General features: G+C 32.1%; 1 protein-coding gene across 2 annotated transcripts in view; it reads left to right on the forward strand.

Annotated features, from left to right (window-relative positions):
* The window catches only part of LOC139517910 (inactive ubiquitin carboxyl-terminal hydrolase MINDY-4B-like), a 37,549-nt gene that overhangs the window by 8,211 nt on the left and 7,599 nt on the right, over positions 1 to 21,739 (forward strand). For both annotated transcript variants that reach the window (XM_071309436.1, XM_071309435.1), the window contains 7 exons: positions 3,673 to 3,740; positions 4,670 to 4,789; positions 10,393 to 10,487; positions 11,072 to 11,237; positions 13,987 to 14,052; positions 15,640 to 15,710; positions 17,179 to 17,338. In XM_071309436.1, coding sequence (XP_071165537.1) covers positions 3,673 to 3,740; positions 4,670 to 4,789; positions 10,393 to 10,487; positions 11,072 to 11,237; positions 13,987 to 14,052; positions 15,640 to 15,710; positions 17,179 to 17,338 — 746 coding nt within the window. The remainder of the gene's footprint in view (positions 1 to 3,672; positions 3,741 to 4,669; positions 4,790 to 10,392; positions 10,488 to 11,071; positions 11,238 to 13,986; positions 14,053 to 15,639; positions 15,711 to 17,178; positions 17,339 to 21,739) is intronic.

The following is a 21,739-nucleotide window of genomic DNA, read 5'->3' on the forward strand; positions in this document are numbered from 1 at the left end:
TTTTTACAATTATCACTTCTTTTTTCTATATCATTTATGCACTAATTAAACACATATTTAATTCTAGAATTAAACATAGTAGTGATTTTGAGACAATTTATATAACTAATAAAAGTAATTATATTTAGAATTTTAAATGCTCTCTGGTTCCTTACAGCTCCTGTTTTGCACCAATTGATTTGAAATATAAATTGTGCCAAATTATATTTCATTTTAAATGACCCCAATGTATTATATTATTTCCAATGCATTGAACTGTTATCAAAACAAAGTTTGAAATGTTCAAGTCCAATTGATTTTATCCCTTTGAATTAAACATTACCTTGGTTCAGTGTAGTGATATAATATGGAACATGCAAGGTCATGCATAGTTGTATACAATACAAAATACATGTACCCTACAAAGTGTGCCAATTTAAATAGAGCTTACAAATTTATATCTTGTGCTAGATGTACATGTGAGTTTTACAATGGGAAACCCAAGAGAAATAAGTTGTCTTTCATCCTCTTCCAGGTCAATCCTTTGTGGTGGTCCATTAACAAAAATCCTGTCCTTTGAAACTACCTGACCAGTTGGATCAGGAACCAAGCTAAACTTCAAATATCCTAAATATAGGTTTTGGTCAAGGTAGCTATATATAGTTTCTGATGAAGTCCAATCAAATTGAAACTTAGTACAAATGTTCCCTTTGATATGATCTTTCTTATTTTAATGTCAAATTAGAGTTTTTATACAATTCCATGGTGGACTGAACATAGAAAATGATAGCGTGAGTGGGGCATCTGTTCTATGGATACATTTTTGTCACCTATATAGCTTGTGTTTGATGTTTTTAATGGAAAATATCAGATAATATTTTTAGCTCACCTGGCCCGAGGGGCCAAATGAGCTTTTCTAATCACTTGGCGTCCGGAGTCGTTTGTTAACTTTTACAAAAATCTTCTCCTCTGAAACTACTGGGCCAAATTTAATCAAACTTGGCCATAATCATCATTGGGTATTAAGTTCAAAAATTGTGTCTGATGACCCCGCCAGCCAACCAAGATGGCTGCCATGGCTAAAAATAGAACATATGGGGTAAACTAAACGGCAAAATTTCCTTAAAATTACCAATTTAGGGGCATCAACCCATCAACCAGTTGTCCGATTCATCTGAAATTTCAGGGCAGATAGAAATTGCATTGATAAATAATATCACTCCCTGTCAGATTTGCTCTAAATGCTTTGGTTTCAGATTTTGGCATTGCATTGATAAATAATATCACCCCCTGTCAGATTTGCTCTAAATGCTTTGGTTTCAGATTTTGGCTTATAACTCTGAAACCAAAGCATTTAGAGCAAATCTGACAGGGGGTGATATAATTTATCAATGCAATTTCTATCTGCCCTGAAATTTAAAGATGAATCGGACAACTGGTTGATGTGTTCCTGCACCTAAATTGGTAATTTTAAGGAAATTTTGCCGTTTTTGGTTATTATCTTGAATATTAATATAGATAAAGATAAACTGTAAGCAGCAATTATGTTCAGCAAAGTAAGATCTACAAATAAGTTAAAATTACCAAAATGGTCAGTTGACCCCTTAAGGAGTTATTACCCTTTATAGTCAAATTTACCATTTTTTCTTAATTTTTTGTAATCTTTTACAAAAATCTTCTCCTGAAACTACTGGGCCAAATTTAACCAAACTTAGACACAATCATCATTGGGGTATTTAGTTCAAAAGATGGTTCAATGATCTGGCCAGCCAACCAAGATGGCCGCCATGGCTTAAAATAGAACATAGGGGTAAAATGTAGATTTTGGCTTATAACTCTGAAACCAAAGCATTTAGAGCAATTCTGACATGGAGTAAAATTCTAAATCAAGTCAAGATCTTTTTGCCCTGAAATATTCAGATGAATAGGACAACCAGTAGTTGGATTGTTGGGTTGCCACCCCTGAATTGGTAATTTTAAGGAAATTTTGCCATTTTAGGTTATTATCTTGAATATTATTATAGATAGAGATAAAGTTAATACAGCAATAATATTAAGCAAAGTAGGATCTACAAATAAGTCAACATGACCAAATGGTCAATTGACCCCTTAAGGAGTTATTGCCCTTTATAGTCAATTTTCATAAATTTTGTAAATTTTGGTAAATTTTTACAAAATGTTTTTCTCTCTAACTACTGGGCACAATGCATAATAGATAGATATATTGTAAACAGCAAGAGTGTTCAGTAAAGTAATATCTACAAACACATCACTTTCACCACAACACAATTTTGTCATGAATCCATCTGTGTCCTTTGTTTAATATGCACATAGAACAAGGTGAGTGACATAGGCCCTTTAGAGCCTCTAGTTACTGCATTGTTACAATTTCTGTCAAGCTTGCGACTTTTGTGGAAGAAAGTTGACAGGAATATTGATCGTGCGGCGGCTGCATTAGCATGATTAGCTAATTCTTAAAAGTTTAATAACTGGGTGCTTCATATTTTATATACAGATGCCTGTCTGTTACGAAGTTTCTGTCGTCTCATGTCTATTGTCCTTGAACTCATTTTCATGGTTCAGTGACTACTTGAAAAAAAGTTAAGATTTTTGAAATGTTAATTTTATTTTATTATAAGTAATAGGATAACTATATTTGGTATGTGCGTACCTTGCAAGTTCCTCATGCCCGTCAGACAGTTTTAACTTGACCTAGACCTCATTTCATGTAACAGTGAACAAGGTTAGATTTTGGTGGTCAAGTATATATCTTAGATACTATAGGCAATAGGTCTAGTATATTAGGTGTATGGAAGGACTGTAAGGTGAACATGTCCAACTGCCAGGTGTCATCTGACCTTGACCTCATTTTCATAGTTCAGTGGATATAGTTAAGTTTTTGTGTTTTATTCTATTTTTCTTATACGGTATGCAATAGGTCTACTATATTTGGTGTATGGAATGATTGTAAGGTGAACATACCTAGCTGGCAGGTGTTATCTGACCTTGACCTCATTTTCATGACTCAGTGGTCAAAGTTAAGTTTTTGATTTTGGTCTTTTTTTCTTATAATATATGCCATAGGTCAACTATATTTGGTGTATGAAAATATTTGATGACGAACATGTCAATCTCCCAGGTTTAATTTGACCTTGACCTCTTTTTTCACAGTTCATTTCCCAGTGTTAAGTTTTTGAGTTTTGGTCTGTTTTTCTTAAACTATAAGCAATAGGTCAACTATATTTGTTGTTCGGAAGAATTAATTATAAGCTGTACATGTCTGCCTGGCTTGGTTCGTCTGACCTTGACCACATTTTCATGGTTCATTGGTCAATCTTTAGTTTTCTTGGTTAAGTCTGTTTCTTAGCATCTATAAGCAATAGTTCAACTATATTAAGTGTATTGAATGATTGTAAGGTGTATATGAATTTCTTGTTTGGTTTATATAACCTTGACCTCATTTTCTTGGATCATTTTAAGTTTATGTGATGGTTGTAGTAAAGCTTTATATTTAGGACTATGAACATAATATCAATGATTAGTAAAGATAGTGAGACATTTCAGGGTGTGCACTCTTGTTAAAAAAGAATACTTATGAGCCATGCAGTCTACGAGTTAAGCATTGAACTAATAAGATTCAGAACAGGTAATAGCTAGAAAGTGTAATATTTAATAGAATGTTATATTTTGTAGACAACACACTACGACCCCGTTCTAGTAGATTACTTGGTGGTACACCTATAACAATTGATACTGCAATAGTAAGTATCTAAATACCTCTTAATAAAGTTGAACACAATTGGCAGAATATATCCAATTTTAGGAAGAAGAAAATTCTTGCTTATGTTTCTTTTAAATCTCTTCTATGTTTCATTTTTATATGCATACATATACATCATATGCAATAATTAATTTAATTGGTATTACCGGGTACTGAATTAACAAGTAATTTTGTGTATAGTACTTAAAATCTGTTTGTTTATTTAACCAATTCCATGTTAAAAGAATAAAAACAATAATGATAGAAAGTAAACAAAACTCAGAAAAGGACATAAGACTCAAAATGACCAATAACCAAAAAACATTTCAGTAAGAAAATGGAAACTATAAATGAATAGTAACTTACTACGTTGTAGAAAGAATCATCTTATTAACCACATTTTTGTATCATTAATTAACCACACATAAAACTGTATCAGATGATATAAGTTGTTCTTATAAAGTCTTCCTACCAACTTTTACCAGCCGTTGCCAGTGACTCAGCACTATTATTTCATTAAAAAAAATTAATAGACCTTATTCACTTTTCATTATTTTAAGACTTGATGATACACAGTATAAATAGATATAAGAAGATGTGATATAAGTTCCAATGATAAAACTCTCCATCTTAGACACTTTTGTAAAAGTAAACCATTAAAGGACAAGTACAGCATTCAACACGGATCATTGGCTCACACTGAGCTGCAAGCTATAAAGAGCCCCAAAAATGACCAGTGAAAAACATTCAAACAAAAAACCAACAGTCTAATCTGAAAAACGAGAAACACTAATGAACCACATCAACAAACAACAACCACTGAACAATTTTGATAGGACCTGACTTGGAAAATGTAGGACAGCTGCAAACAAATGCATCGAGTTTTAACAGCATCCAACTAAATATAAGACCCAATTGTTTGTTTTGCAGGCTTTACGACATATAGTTTATGGATCACCATTTCACTCCTTTAGTCGTGAGTGGAAGAAGTCGACGCTACTGTTTCAAGATATTTCTAGTCTGTTTCCATGGGGACTTCAGACTCACAGGGTAAGAACAGTTCTACCCTGGTATAATTATGAGTTTGTCACATGAGCAGATTGATTTATTAAACTCAATTTTGTTTTAAAAGTGATATTTTAATGGTTTGTGTGGTAGAAGTCTATAATGTTATATCAATGACTTTGTGTGGTTGAAGTCTATAATGTTATATCAATGACTTTGTGTGGTTGAAGTCTATAATGTTATATCAATGACTTTGTGTGGTTGAAGTCTATAATGTTTTATAATATCAATGACTTTGTGTGGTAGTTGTGTGGTTGAAGTCTATAATGTTATATCAATGACTTTGTGTGGTTGAAGTCTATAATGTTATATCAATGACTTTGTGTGGTTGAAGTCTATAATGTTATATCAATGACTTTGTGTGGTTGAAGTCTATAATGTTATATCAATGACTTTGTGTGGTTGGTCTATAATGTTATATCAATGACTTTGTGTGGTTGAAGTCTATAATGTTATATCAATGACTTTGTGTGGTTGAAGTCTATAATGTTATATCAATGACTTTGTGTGGTTGAAGTCTATAATGTTATATCAATGACTTTGTGTGGTTGATCTATAATGTTATATCAATTACTTTTATAAAGTACAACAGTGAATTTTCTGCAAATTTTTTTTTTGTAAAAAAAGTTCTGGATACTATCTTATGATCATAAACAAGCTTCTGTCCAAGTTATTAAAATTTCAAAAACTTTAACCACAGAGTGAATATTTGTGGACGTTGCTGCAGACAGAATGTAGGATCACTATTTATCTTACCTCCTATACATAAATTTTTTAGGAATATGATTGGTTAAAAGCGTCGGCATGGAGACTGTGTATATAATTTATATCAGGAAAGTAGGGAGGCGGGGCTTATTTCATTCACGGTTAGTAGTGGTGTTACGTCCCTTTATATTCCATATTGGGTTAGAAGAGAGGCGCGGCTTATATCATACACAGTTAGAAGTGGTGTTACGTCCCTTTATGAAAACAAAACGGTACTGAAAAAAATCTTAAAGGTTTCAACAGACAAAGAAATTGATGATTAAGATTGAAATAAATTCATAAAACACATTTAAACCTAACAAGTTGTTATTGTTGGCATCTGTTTTTGTAGGATCAATGGAAGTAGTTTCTTAATGCTACCAGTATTGAAGACTTGCTCATTTTGATAGGTCACTAGTCTAAATTGCACACGTAAAGATAGTCAGTAAGATAAATTTGTTACACAGTGTGCTAGTGACGTAATACAGTATATATGAGGTTGGTAAATTCCATATGGGGATTCGAGCTTTGCTCTCACCCCATGTGGAATTTACAGACCCTATATATACCATATTAGGTCACTAGCACACTATGTAACTAATAGTCTCGCTTTTTCAACAAAAGTCCAAGCTCAACAAAAATCATCTTAAATGCTTTCAAAGGGCTTAGATTTTTTTACATTCCTTCATTGACAGGGTAATATTGAATGATTGTTGTGTCTCTTTGTTTCTCTGTTCATTGTTATATATTCACCAATCCTTAACCTGTAGAACAATGACACTTTTAAAAGAACCTTTCTATCCAATTATCTTTTCTCTGGGAATTTCACTAGTTAAATGTAGAGCCTACATAACATGACATTGTCAACTGATTGTTCACCTATTAAATGGCTGATTTTATATCAATTGATTTCCTTTGTTAAAAGCTGAGAGGTAAAATCGGTTAAATGACATCATTGATTTCTTAAGCATCAAACAAAAGTCATAATAAACACCATAATTGATTCATTATAAGGCCACAAGAGAAAAATATTTTTTTTTGCAGACATTTTTATAAAGTAATGAAAAATGCAGCTTTGACTAATAAATGAGGTTGGTAAAGGGTTATTTTTGTGCAACATGTTTTGCCATTTTTTATTTCAAGTGCAGCTGTGAAAAAGGTTCTTTTTTCACTGTGTTTTCGTGATATCGGTAAAAAGATCAACGTGCAAGACATTTTTAATTGTTCATTCATCATGAAATGGCAATTTTATTTCGCGTTCTTCCGTGCAGATACCCCCCTTTAAGCCCCTTATAAATGACAAAGACATCAAAATGAAACAGAAATTTATGTTATTATTAATCAAATCAAATGTGAACTACAGGCTATTTCTCTTTATGTGTGATCTAATGGTCATGTGCTTGCCTCTTGTACGATTTACTATCAAGGTCAAACCAAAAAATCTTATTTTTAGCTCACCTAGCCTACAAGGCCAAGTGAGCTTTTCTCATCACTTGGCGTCCGTCGTCGTCTGTCGTCCGTCGTCGTTAACTTTTACAAAAATCTTCTCCTCTGAAACTACTGGGCCAAATTAAACCAAACTTGGCCACAATCATCATTGGGGTATCTAGTTTAAAAAATGTGTCCGGTGACCCGGTCAACCAAGATGGCCGCCATGGCTAAAAATAGAACATAGGGGTAAAATGCAGTTTTTGGCTTATAACTCAAAAACCAAAGCATTTAGAGCAAATCTGACATGGGGTAGAATTGTTAAACAGGTAAAGATCTATCTGCCCTGAAATTTTCAGATGAATCGGATAACCTGTTGTTGGGTTGCTGCCCCTGAATTAGTAATTTTAAGGAAATTTTGCTGTTTTTGGTTATTATCTTGAATATTATTATAGATAGAGATAAACAGTTAACAGCAATAATGTTCAGCAAAGTAAGATTTACAAATAAGTCAGATGACTGAAATAGTCAGTTGACCCCTTTAGGAGTTATTGCCCTTTATAGTCAATTTTTAACCATTTTTCGTAAATCTTAGTAATATTTTACAAAAATCTTCTCCTCTGAAACTACTGGGCCAAATTAATCCAAACTTGGCGACAATCATCTTTTGGGTTAATAGTTTGAAAAATGTGTCCGGTGACCCAGCCATCAAACCAAGATGGCCACCATGGCTAAAAATAGAACATGGGGTAAAATGCAGTTTTTGGCTTATAACTCAAAACCCAAAGCATTTAGAGCAAATCTGACATGGGGTAAAATTGTTTATCAGGTCAACATTTATCTGCTCTGAAATTTTTAGATGAATTGGACAACCCGTTGTTCGGTTGCTGACCCTGAATTGTTAGTTTTAAGGAAATTTTGCTGTTTGTGGTCATTATCTTGAATATTATTATTGATAGAGATAAAATGTAAACAACAATAATGTTCAGCAAAGTAAGATTTACAAATAAGTCAACATGACCAAAATGGTCAATTGACCCCCTTAGGAGTTATTGTTCTTTATAGTCAATTTTTAACAATTTTCATAAAATTTGTAAATTTTTACTAACATTTTCCACTGAAACCAATGGGCCAAGTTCATTATAGATAGAGATAATTTTAAGCAGCAAGAATGTTCAGTAAAGTAAGATGTAGAAACACTTCACCATCACCAAAACACAATTTTGTCATGAATCCATCTGCTTCCTTTAATATTCACATAGACCAAGGTGAGCGACACAGGCTCTTTAGAGCCTCTAGTTATATTTGCTGCTTCTCCACTGACCAGGCAGCATTTATGAGTAAGAACAAGGATGGTCCTCCAAGATAGGGTACATGTTTCCTGCAGATTGTTGCCTATCCATTCCAACATTTTTTCTTCTTCACATTTTTCTCAGAACCCCATTATGATTATAAGTTAGTGAAATTTGGTATGTAGTTTTATTAGCACTGTCATATCTTATTTCCACAGATATGGTTGGGACTTGCAGCTTCAGTCATTGTTTATTGACTTTGGATGTTTGCATATTTTACACATTGAAGTATTGCACTGCAGTTTGGATTTTCAAATTTTGCACTTTACATCAAAATAACATACAAGAGAAACATCTCTGTGTCAACTGTTTATTAAAATTGAACTTAAATAAAATTGAGAATGGAAATGGGGAATGTGCCAAAGAGACAACAACCCGACCATAGAAAAAAACAACAGCAGAAGGTCACCAACAGGTCTTCAATGTAGCGAGAAATTCCCGCACCCGGAGGCGTCCTTCAGCTGGCCCCTAAACAAATATATACTAGTTCAGTGATAATGAACGCCATACTAATTTCCAAATTATACACAAGAAACTAAAATTAAAATAAAACAAGACTAACAAAGGCCAGAGGCTCCTGACTTGGGACAGGCGCAAAAATGTGGCGTGGTTAAACATGTTTGTGAGATCTCAACCCTCCCTCTATACCTCTAGATAGCCAATGTAGAAAAGTAAAACTTTCCACACTTCGATACAATTATTCCCTGTTTTCCAATGCATTTGATTTCTAGTTGGGGGTAATCTTTACGTGACAACTTGCATTCTAGTTTACAAACCTATCATTAAATAAATCACTGGTGTAATATATCACTATTTTTTTTAATCATTAATTTGTATTTTATCAGGCAGTCCATCAGGTTTACTAAGGTAATTCATCAAAGTAAAACAGTTCACCTTGATATATATGCACTTCAAAATATTGCAAGAATTTCACTGTTAAGATGGTTAATATAGGGTTGGATTTTATTTTTATTATCTGCAAGAGGGTTTGAATTGATTTTAACACTATCATTTTGCATAAACTAAAAAATTCAGGTCATGAAACTTCAATAGATTATTGTTATAATAATGTAAGCAACAATTTTTGGCACTATTTGCAGATTTTAATGGTTTATTGGTTTATTTTGAGAAATGTTTTTATCATATTCTGTTTTGGGAACTTTGTTGCTGACATTTTTTATTTTCCTAAATATTTTGTCACCTTCTTGCTTTTTTAAACACTGTTTAATTTCATATTTTGTCTTGCAACAGTGCCCCCCCTTTATTTTCTATTTAAAATATACAAACAGAAATAGTGGTTATATTGTAGTGTGCTGGCCTTGAGTGATGGAGGTCATGGGTTGAACCCTTTGTCAGTATACCAATCTTTTATATTTTTATGTGTTTTTCATTATTTACTGTAAAAGGATTTAGTTATTATGATTACAGCTGCAATCATTCTTAAATTGTGTGAAATAAAAAACAAAAAATAGAATGAATAGAAATACAAATCATAATCGTATAAATCTTTTCCCTTTCTCAATGGTAAGTTATCTCATTAACAATTATATCATTTGTAACACATCAAATTATTCTTTTATAGTTATAATACAAAAACTGACTAAGGTATTGTAAAAAGTTCTTGCCCTACAACAAATGATATAATTACTGTGGATTCATTTATTTTAGTAGGTATCAAATTTTCGTGGATTACTGACAACTTGCACATTTGTGGATATTTGATTTCATGTCTAATCTTTGTATACAAAACCTATTGAAAATATGTTATTCATTGAACATTTGAATTCTGGGTTCAGCTGTACCCACAAAACCCACAAAAATTGGTATCCAACGAATAATAATGAATCCACAGTAGTAAAATGAAGTGTACCACCAATAATCTACATATATACTTCATTTACAAAAAATTGTTATGTCCTGGAAATTTGATAAAAACCTTGTTATTGAATTAAATTTAAAGCACTAAATGATTATTTTTTAGTTATAGAAATCATCAAACCCAAATGACTATGGTGTGTTTAAATACTGTAAGGGCATTATGATGATATATTTTTATACTTTCAGTGTGGATCTCGTGGATTGGTGCTTTGTGTGCAAGCATTTTTGTTGAAGCATTTAATTTTTGAAAGAGAATATTTTTCTGTGGAACTTGCAAGAAGGTATTTATTTTTTTTTTTTAGTATGAGTATATATAATTATAAATTTTCACCTCACAAAACTTTCCCCCTTATTTCTGGTGCTTTAAAATTGTTTCTCTTAAACATGTTTATACAATTTATCTATACCCATCACAAACTTTTTAAAGTATGTCTTGAAAAAAGTAGGGAAAAAAATGTTATCTGAGGAATGTGACACAATAAAATGATAACATATGTTTGCTACCAGTTTTCTGATTAAATGTATATATATATACAATCAGCCAAAAAAGAAAAAAAAATAGGAAAAAATCTATAGAGCAATCTCAAAGAGAGAAAACAAACATTCGGAAAAATAATGCTTTGTTCTTTTAACACCAGTAACAGTCTAAGAGAGGTAATTACAACCCATGTTACATGTTTCTCAAAAGTTGGTATTTTCTGTAAAAAGTATTCAATCTAAAATATTATATTTGTTGTAGAAATATTTCAAAGACAAATACTTCTTATCTTGCAGTGATATTAATATATAAGTATTTAATTAATGTTTAATGATCAGGTCTTGTCAATTATTTTTCAATGACTTAATTATTGATTTTTTCTTACAGTGCCTTAAAACCAAATGAATTTGAGAGAAAACGTGCATTAATTGGTGCTATATGTGAGATGTTATGGGCGGCAGGAGAAAAGAAACGGTGCTGTATATGTCTCTTACAAGATGATAGGTGTTATGATCAAGATTATCGTGTAAGGGATGATGGGATAACAGAAAAGGTATGATTTATCTCCCCTAGTTTTAACATAGCAAGTTATGAATTGTTTCCCCTAGGTATAACTTAGCAAGGTAATTATCTCCCCTAGTTGTAACATAGCACAATATGAATTATCTCCCCTAGGTATAACTTAGCAAGTTATGAATTATCTTCCCTAGGTATAATTTAGCAAGTTATGAATTATCTCCCCTAGGTACAACATAGCACAATATTAATTATCTACCTTACGTATAACTTAGCAAGGTATGAATTATCTCCCCTAGGTTTTACTTAGCAAGTTATGAATTATCTACCTTAGGTATAACTTAGCAAGTTATAAATTATCTACCTTAGGTATAACTTAGCAATGTGAATTATCTACCCTAGGTATAACTTAGCGAGGTATGAATTAACTCCCCTAGGTATAACTTAGCAAGTTATGAATTATCTCCCCTAGGTATAACTTAGCAAGTTATGAATTATCTCCCCTAGGTATAACATAACAATGTCATATGATCATGAAAAGAACATGTTTCATAAATGTCAACAAAATGTCAACTAAACAACACAAGTAAACTAAAGAAAATGTTGTGAATAAATTATTTGGTTTATACCTAGGTATTTTCTTACTGTATTCTTAACTCTTTATCAATTTGTAATTTAATATTGTTGTTTGGTTTCATATACTTCATACCTGCCTTTTTTTACACCTGTGATTTTAAAGTGTAAATAACAAATGTTTTCACCACTTGTCTAAATGGGTGTTGAAATGTACAATTTTTTACTAGATTGTTTAGACCAATACTTACTTCACGTTATTTGAATGATAAGCTTAAGTTATGTTAAATCTTTAATGACCAATAATGTTAATATTAAATAACATATATATATATGAGATCCAGTAAACATATATATTGTACGGTTTGTCACTTGTTTAGACTTGTTTGTATTATATACTTATGTCTAGTGACTGTGACTGTATAATAAAATGAATCATGATCCTATATTATATATGACAAGAATGTGTCCCAAGTACAGGGATGCCCATCCGCACTTTCATTTTCTATGTTCAATGGACTGTGAAAATGGGATAAAATCTCTAATTTGGCATTAAAATTAGAAAGATCATATCATAGGGTACATGTTTACTAAGTTTCAAGTTGATCGGACTTCAACTTCATCAAAAACTACCTCGACCAAAAACTTTAACCAAAACTTAAACCTGAAACGGGACAGACCCAGTACAGAGTGGTAAGTAATTGTTTGAGTATTTAGTATTTGTTGACATCGTCTGTTACCACATGACTTGCGCCATCCTGCAGTTGAACAGTTTTTATTTGAATTGTCAACAAATACTAAATACTCAAACATTTACTTACCACTCGACCGGGTCTGTGTACACTATATTTTGCAATGTAACTTGCAAAACCCAGAATGTTGTATACCTCCTTCAGTGTCGATGTGGCATGCAGTATGTTGCGAGACAGAGCAGCCATTCAACAAACGCATGAATGGTCATCAAAGTGACTACACTTGCAAGCCCAACCTAGCCGTAATTCGTCATTTGAGATCACCTGGGCACGCCCGAGCTGATCTCAAAAACCTTACCATCACAATCATAGACCACAACGAGGGTTGGTTGAAGGTCGACAGAGTTGCTCAGGAAAGATTTTGGATAAGAAAGTTAAGGACAATTTCCCCAGAGGGCATAAATTAAAAAACTTCACTTTTTTCAAAAAAAATTTCCTACTATCACTTGTTTCCAGCAACTCCAGCTTCCGCACTGGATTTTTGTCTCACCTTGACGGAGTCAAAAAGCGAGACATAGGTATGCTGTTTCTGGCGTCTGCGACAGCGTCAACAATGTATTAGTTTGTGATTAGGTCTAGTTTATGGTGAACCACAAGTGATAGGTTAATCATATTTGGTATTGCAGTTGTATAAGCATTGGTACATCTCATTTCCATGGAGATTATTTGGCCCTGCCCCCTCAGTCATGGTTTATTGACTTCGAAACTTTTGCTTATTTTACATGTATTAGTTTGTGATTAGGTCAGTTTATGGGGAACCACAAGTGGTAGGTCAATGATATTTGTTATGCAGTTGTATAAGCATTGGTATATCTCATTTCCATGAAGATAATTTGGCTCTGCCCCCTTAGTCATAGTCTATTGACTTTGAAATGTGATTAGGTCAGTTCAAGGGGAACCATTAGTGGTAGGCCAATATTATTTGGTATTAAGTTGTATAAGCATTGGCACATGTCATTTCCATGGAGAATATTTGGCCTCGCCCCACAGTCACAGTCTAATGACTTTGAAACTTATCTTAGTTTACATGTATTAGATTGTAATTAGATCAGTTTCGTCAATGATATTTGGTATGCAAATTTATTGGCATTTGCAAGTATTGTGATGTTCGCTTAAACTGTATAAATTTTCAAGATTTTGATAGTGTCTAAGTTTGAATATATTGACATGATTCATTTGACATCATGCTATTACCGAAGAAGGAATGGAGGATATCTGTTATCCGAAATATCTTATTTTTGTTCATTTTATAGTTATTTTATGGTGAAGTTGTTCCCTCTTTGACTTTTATATATTATATTTTGTAGTGTACAGTTTCATTACATGATCCATTGCCATGTAAGACTAATCGTTGACTATTTATTCAGTCATTTTAGATCTAACATTGTTGGGTTGATGTTTAGACGAGTTATATATATATATATATATATATATATGATATATACTCCTTTGATATTTCAGTTGTTTTTATATGAGTTCAAGAAATTCCAGGATCTTCAACTGTTTGTTAAAAGGAACATTGAATTTGTGAGTAATATCTTCAATTGATAAAAGTACATTTTTAACCGGATTTTTGTGACGAAAATGTCGGTTATTGATTTGGGGATGTACGGCGGGCGGCCGGGCGGGCGGGCGGCAATCAAATGTTGTCCGTGCATTAACTCATGAACCGTTCAACCAAAGCTTTTAAAATTTTAATATGTTATTACTGACAACTATACGAAGGTCAAGTTCAATAATGGCAATTTTGACTTTTACCGTTCAGGAGTTATGGTTCTTGAAAGATTGAAAAATGGAGTTTTCAGTCGTGTCCGTGCATTTACTCATGAACTGTTCTACCAAAGCTTCCCAAATTTTAATATGTTGTTACTGATGACAGAATGGAGGTCAAGTTTAATAATGACGATTTTGACTTTTACCGTTCAGGAGTTATGGTTCTTGAAAGATTGAAAAATGGAGTTTCCAGTCGTGTCCGTGCATTTATGCATGAACTGTTCTACCAAAGCTTCCGAAATTTTAATATGCTGTTACTGATGACAAAATGGAGGTCAAGTTCAATAATGACGATTTTGACTTTTACCGTTCAGGAGTTATGGTTCTTGAAAGATTGAAAAATGGTGTTTCCCGTCGTGTCCGTGCATTTTCTCATGAACCATTCAACCAAAGCTTTTGAAATTTTAATATGTTGTTACTGATGACAAAATAGAGGTCAAGTTCCATAATGACGATTTTGACTTTTACTGTTCAGGAGTTATGGTTCTTGAAAGATCGTAAAATAGCGTTTCCATTCACGTTGTTGCATTTACTCATGAACCATTCAATCTAAGCTTTTCAAATATTATTATTTCAAAATGTTGATACTGATGACAAAATAGAGGTCAAATTTGATATTGATGATTTTCACTTTCACCATTCATCAGTAATGATATCATCTGATATTGCCAGGACACAAATAAATGTAAATAAATCCGGTTTGCTGTCGTTGTTGACAGCCTCTTGTTTTATTTTAAAATAAAGACCATTTATAGTCATATTGAATACAGTGATGTCCTATTTGTTGGTAATTACTCTAGATAATTTTGCTTAAAGTTATAGATCTTAGTTTATTTTTGAGTCAATAGAAATGTTGAAGATGTATATGATTTGTATGATACTTGAAGATCATGGTCAACGTTATTCAAGTAGATAATTTCCTTAAGGTTGGTTTCAGGGTCTTAACTTTAGTTTCCTTTCCCCTACGAACGGCAATGCTGTGGACATGGAAATACAGGGCATCATTCGTAAGTCCATCAGTCCCATCTTGTTAGCGCTTTCACAGTGACATTTCTTGCCAGACTTTTAAAAACCTTGTTCTATAGGTTGATATCAGCAATACAGCAGAAAAATTCTATAACGGTGGACTATAAAAAAAAATTAAATAGTAATGCCCCTTGGAAATATTTAATTTATTGAAAATCACCTCAGCACTTTCAAGGGTACAATTCTTGTCAGATTTTTGTAAAACTTATACACTTGGAACCTCTAGTTTCTTTTTGGGCTGTTTGTTTGCTATCTATATCAACCACACTTGCATTAAAATGCATTAGTATTTAAAAATATATATATATTTTTCAGTTCCAGACAGAAGGGAGTAATGGATGTATATTATTTCTTTATAGTTTAGCACTGTCTAGAACTATCTACAAGTAAGTCTGTAGACGTTAGCACTAAACACATAAGTATTCTGCATACATATATAAAAGAATAATACAGTTGGCTAAAAGTATAACAAATATATATTGATAAATGTCATGACTCAGTTTGACTAGCATGAGCACTTTCATAGCTTAATGATAAACAAAGCTGATGTTTTAGAGTAAATTGAGCTTATAAATTCGGAAAATGTCAACACTGATCAGTAGTAAAGATTAGAAATTACCTATCAGTATGTCTTTAAAACTTCATTACCTGTGGTGAAAGAGAGATAACTTGATTTGTATACCTAAATGAGAGATTTGTGGTGAAAGAGAGATAACTTGATTTGTATACCTAAATGAGAGATTTGTGGTGAAAGAGAGATAACTTGATTTGTATACCTAAATGAGAGATTTGTGGTGAAAGAGAGATAACTTGATTTGTATACCTAAATGAGAGATTTGTGGTGAAAGAGAGATAACTTGATTTGTATACCTAAATGAGAGATTTGTGGTGAAAGAGAGATAACTTGATTTGTATACCTAAATGAGAGATTTGTGGTGAAAGAGAGATAACTTGATTTGTATACCTAAATGAGAGATTTGTGGTGAAAGAGAGATAACTTAATTTGTATACCTAAATGAGAGATTTGTGGGGAAAGAGAGATAACTTGATTTGTATACCTAAATGAGAGATTTGAACATTCAAATTGAACTGCTTTCAGTAGCTGTTTTTAGCTGTTATTTACCAGTTTTTCATTTTTATGCCCCACCTACGATAGTAGAGGGGTATTATGTTTTCTGGTCTGTGCGTCTGTTCGCTTGACTGTCAGTATGTTCTGCTTCAGGTTTTAGTTTTTAGTCTAGGTAGTTTTTGATGAAATTGAAATCAGAACAACTTGAAACTTGGTTCACATGTTCCCTATGATATGATCTTTCTAATTTTAATGCCAAGTAAGAGTTTTTATCCCAAACACGGTCCACTGAACTTAGAAAATGATAGTGCTAGTGGGGCATCCATGTACTATGGACACATTCTTCTTTTAACAGTCTTTCAGCTGTACTTAGCAGTCCATTCAATAGCAGTTTTAAGAACTGCCTTAGTTTAAATATATTTATTTATTGTGGATTGGGAAACAAGTTATTGCAACTTATATTAATTCCTTTCCACTTTGAGGGATTTTGAAATCTCTCTCTTAACACAGCGGTCAGCCATTTATTGTCCCCTTTTGACAGACTAAATTCATCCTTTTCTTAAGACCATACTTGCAAATGGTGTCAAGGGAGAGCCCCAGAGTGTGGATCGAACTGCCTTATTACACCATTTCTTAGCATTCATCTTAGCAGTTTGGATACCTTCTAAAACTGCTGTAAATTTGTGAATCCTAATAAACTGCTTTCCTCTTTTACTAAGGGATTCTCATGAATATTCTGGATACTAATTATTAGTACAGACCTATTATTTATATACATTTTACAGAGTAAAGGAGGATATACAGTTTACAGAAGAGAGTAAAGACAAACTATTGACAGACAATGAGGAGTGTTCACAAGCTCTTATCAACTTGTTACTGACCGGACAGGCGGTCAAACATCTACACAATGGAAATATGGTGTATAATCAGTTTGGTAAAATGCTGGTAGGTCACAAAACATTAACTACTGCAGGGTTCGACACTAACGGTAGTCCGGTAGTCCGGTGCCCCCCTAAAATCTAGGAGGACTACCAAAACATGGTTAATCAGTAGTCCTGTGGACCACCTGGAAATTTGTATATGGTCTGGCTATTTCAATGCTAAAAAATGGCATTAAAGTCTTCCCAATTAACTTTACATTATTCAAAGACAGTAATGGCATTTGGAAGAACGTAAATTTTATATTGTTATTATGAAAGCACTTTTGAGATCCAGATTTTTGATCAGAATCTTCAAAGTGTTTGTAACACATGGGATTTTTATTGCGAAAACGTGAAATGACCATAGTTCCTACTATAGAAATCCTGGTTGAAATTAATAATAATAATTAAAAAACACACATTAAGATTTAATGATTTATAAGTTTTTAGAAAATAAGGGAAAAAGCTAACTTTATTTATCTTTGGTGTAAATATTTATCATATTAATTGATATTTCACACATGCTATATCTTAACTCTTTAACTATGTATTTGGGTTGAGAATAAAGATCATTCATTCATTCAGATTATTTTGTATATTAATTACCGGACATAATCTGACACGTCTGAAAACAATTATAAGGTAACAAACAAAAGGTGTGACATAAGCCATAAATAAGTTGATAAATCCAATAAAGATTGTGATGACAGTAATTAAAATCACATAATAGTTCATGTCGTTGTTTTATTAAATATTTTCAGAGCATTAAATAATTATTTCCATGTATGCTTGAGTATATGCAGGGTATATCTTGATAGTTCCCCCCCTCATAATAAATAAACAAATAAACATTTCTTGAAGTATGCCCGACCCTTGCATGCATGATTTCTTGGTAGTTTCAAATATTTTCATAAAATATACTGAATCAAACATTTTCACGGACTACTTTAAAAGGTTTGATACCTTTTCAAAGTGGCTTAAATTGGGCTTCATGATGTCAAGAAATATTATGATGACAATTCAATAAATCTGAATTTATCTATAGTTTAATGAACAATCTCTTAAACTATAAAATGATTATATGTAATTACATATAAATATTTCAAGATCTCTTTCTGAAATATAGTGATCATTCGTGTCTTTTTGTCCTGTGACTCTCTGCCAACATACGTTTAGCATGTTTAGTAGCTAGGTCAAGAATTTTAACCCCCATAGAATATATTTTCCTGAATTTATAAGATATATCTTACTAATTATGGATCAGAATTGAACAATTTCAGTAAAATCATTGGCCAGATCATAGCCGATGTTGGTCAGGTCACACGACCGCAAGCTTTCAATACGTTTTTTTTTCTATATTTTTCTTATATGATGTGCAAAATGGTCTTAATTGTCATTATTTCAAATTTGAGAGGAATACTCTGACAAATGTTATGCATAATTAGCATTTTTATTTGGTCCTGTCATTAATTGTCGAGGATTGTCCTGTTATTGACAACGTTAACCAGGTCACATTTCAGCAAGCTTTTTATACCTTTTTCTTATATTTATGTATAAAATGGTATAATCTTCACATATTTTAATTTTCAGAAAAATATTTTGAGAAATAAAAGAGAAATTAGCAATTTCATCTGGTCGAGTCATTGTCGAGGTTGGTCCTGTCAATCAGCGATGGTCATGTCACGTTTTCGAAAGTTTTTGAAAATAAATCTATATTTTTTATAACATTTTGGTTTCAAAATATGACATACCATTTTATATTTCAAATCTGAAATAATTCCTTTGAAAAACAAAAAAGTTATTAGCATTTTTATTTGGTCCTGTCATTCTCGATGTTGGTCCTGTCATTATCAAAGTTGGTCATGTCACATTATCTAAAGTTACTTACAAAACTTTTTTATTTTTTTCTTAAATCTATTTATCAAATGATGAAATCTTATTATATTTCAAATTTGAGATCAATCCTTTGAGAAATAAAAAAGTTATTAGCATTTTTCATTTGGTCCTGTCATTCGGTCCTGTCATTCGGTCCAGTCATTAGTGTAACCCTTTTCAATGTAAAATGAAAATGTCTGATAACCAAAATGTGAAGAAACTGCAGAATAGACAGCAAAGGTCAGCAATAAAAACGTAGGTGTCAGAGTTAAAAAAAAATACTTCCCAAATTTGGATAAAAAAATTATTACCCCCAAAAAAAGAAACAGGAAGAGGTAGTTTGAAAAAAAAAAGCCAACAATATTTTTTGGTGGCTTTCTTATTAAAAAAAACCCATATATGCATGTCATTCAAAATGGTATGAAAGGCATTTTGTTTTAGCAACATATCCACTGAATTGCTTTCAACAGTGATGATGGAGTTGACCTCTAGTTCACAAACAAAGACATTGTATCACTACAAGAAAAATCTTGTATTGTTTGAGAAGTTCCAAAAGCCAAAACAGAGCTTTATAAGAAATCTTTTATATATTCAGGATCTATTTTATGGAATAACTTACCAATATCCCTGAAAAAAATCAACCTCAGGTACAAGCTCATTCAAAAAAGATTTAAAAAATTACTTGATGGAACATTAAGAAGCTGTGCATTTTTTATATGCATAATAATTTTCACACAATTACTCAAACTTATGATATTGTTGATGCCAATACTATACATGTCATATATGAATTTGTAACTTTTACCTGTTTTGAAAATTGTATTTTTCATAACAATTTTTTATTTCATTATTCATGTATGTGTGTCTGTTTGATATTTTGTAATTGTTTGTTATATTTCATGAGGGCCTCAGGGAAGATAAGCTTTACAGCTAACTGCGTAACCCTCTTTAAATAAAGAATTATTTTTATTATTATTATCATTATTATTATAAACTGTTTGAAGAATTAATGAAAACTTTGACTAATTTTTATCCTTTTTTTCTAAATAATCCTGGAATAAAAGGTCAAATAACTCCACCTAACAAGGCCTTAGAAATTGTCTCAGATTGCAGATTTTGCATTTCATTTTTCAAAATTTTCTGACGGTAAAATTTCAGGAGTAATAAAATTAATCACTGAATGTCAACTTTAATTTATCTGAAAAAAACCCAAAATATTTTCAAAACTCAAATGAACATTTGTGTGCTTTTGAGGTGCTCAGATGGCAGGAAATTGCATCTTATTTCGAAAAATTTTCTTGAGGGGGCATGCCCCCAAACCCCCCTAGCTAGTTCGGGCCGCGTTGCGGCCCTCACCGGTGATAGAGGGGGACTACCAGGACTGCCAACATTTTTTTCTTGGTAGTCCTGTGGACTACATCACCTCTAATGTTAGTGTCAAACCCTGCTACACAAAGTTAACCAATGTTATACACTTTATATTACACCAATACAATTTTCATTCTAACTTGATTTTCAAGATATTTATACAAATATATATCAGTTTATAAAGTATTTGTGGAAAGGTCAAATGGAAAAATTGTATATTATAAGAAAGTTAAATCTTACTGCTTTCTTAGAGATAAAGAAAAAAACTAAATCAAAACGTTCAATAGAATTTATGTCACTTGTATAAAATAATACTTATTATTGTACAGGATTTATCAGTAAGTAATTTTGCCTACAATCAAAGCTTATAGAAAGTTATACTTACTAATTACCTCCTATCTTATTTGCCTACAATCAAAGCTTATAGAAAGTTTATTTACTATTACTTTCTATCTTACTTATGATGGGATATGGGTATTAATTTTCTTTTGTCCTAAACACCATATAAGTTATGAATAGTATAAATGTTTCTTGTTTGTTAGTAAATAATATGCACCAGCACTCGTATCTTATGTTTACAGTTTACTCCTGAAGTATATTTTTTTTCGACCTGATTTCACATTTACAAACTATTCCTCTCCTAAATATGACACATAGCTAACATTCCAGTCAGCTTAACCAGCAAAATACTGTAGTCCTAAAAAACTTGAACTCTATTATTGCCATGGCCACTCTAATTACAGAACTTTGAAGCATTAGTTTTATTTTCATGGAAAGATAATTCTAAATCTGAAAATTTAATGATGAATTTTCAGGTAAACAGTATCTATACTGTATAAGTGATTAATGAAGCCAACATAAATCTTGATATTATAACTCTTATTAAACATCATCTTTGTGTAATAGACTAAATGTGCCATTATGCTTATGATTTACCAGTATCTTAGGTGATCAGAGTTATCTATCTTTGAAACCAAAACTGTGTGCATATTTTTAGATAACAAAGTAGTTGAATCTTTCTCAATTGAGGCAAAGTTTCTGAGAATATGATTACCACCATCACTAGAAATATAATTGTTATGATGTGCTCTGTATTCTTTTACTTTCTTGTACCAATTTTAGTGGTTTGAGCCAATATGTAAAATGTATTACCCTACCTGCCCTGGAAGTCTTCATTTTCTTA

Source organism: Mytilus edulis, chromosome 3, assembly GCF_963676685.1.
Source record: "Mytilus edulis chromosome 3, xbMytEdul2.2, whole genome shotgun sequence".
Taxonomy (NCBI): Eukaryota; Metazoa; Mollusca; class Bivalvia; order Mytilida; family Mytilidae; genus Mytilus; species Mytilus edulis.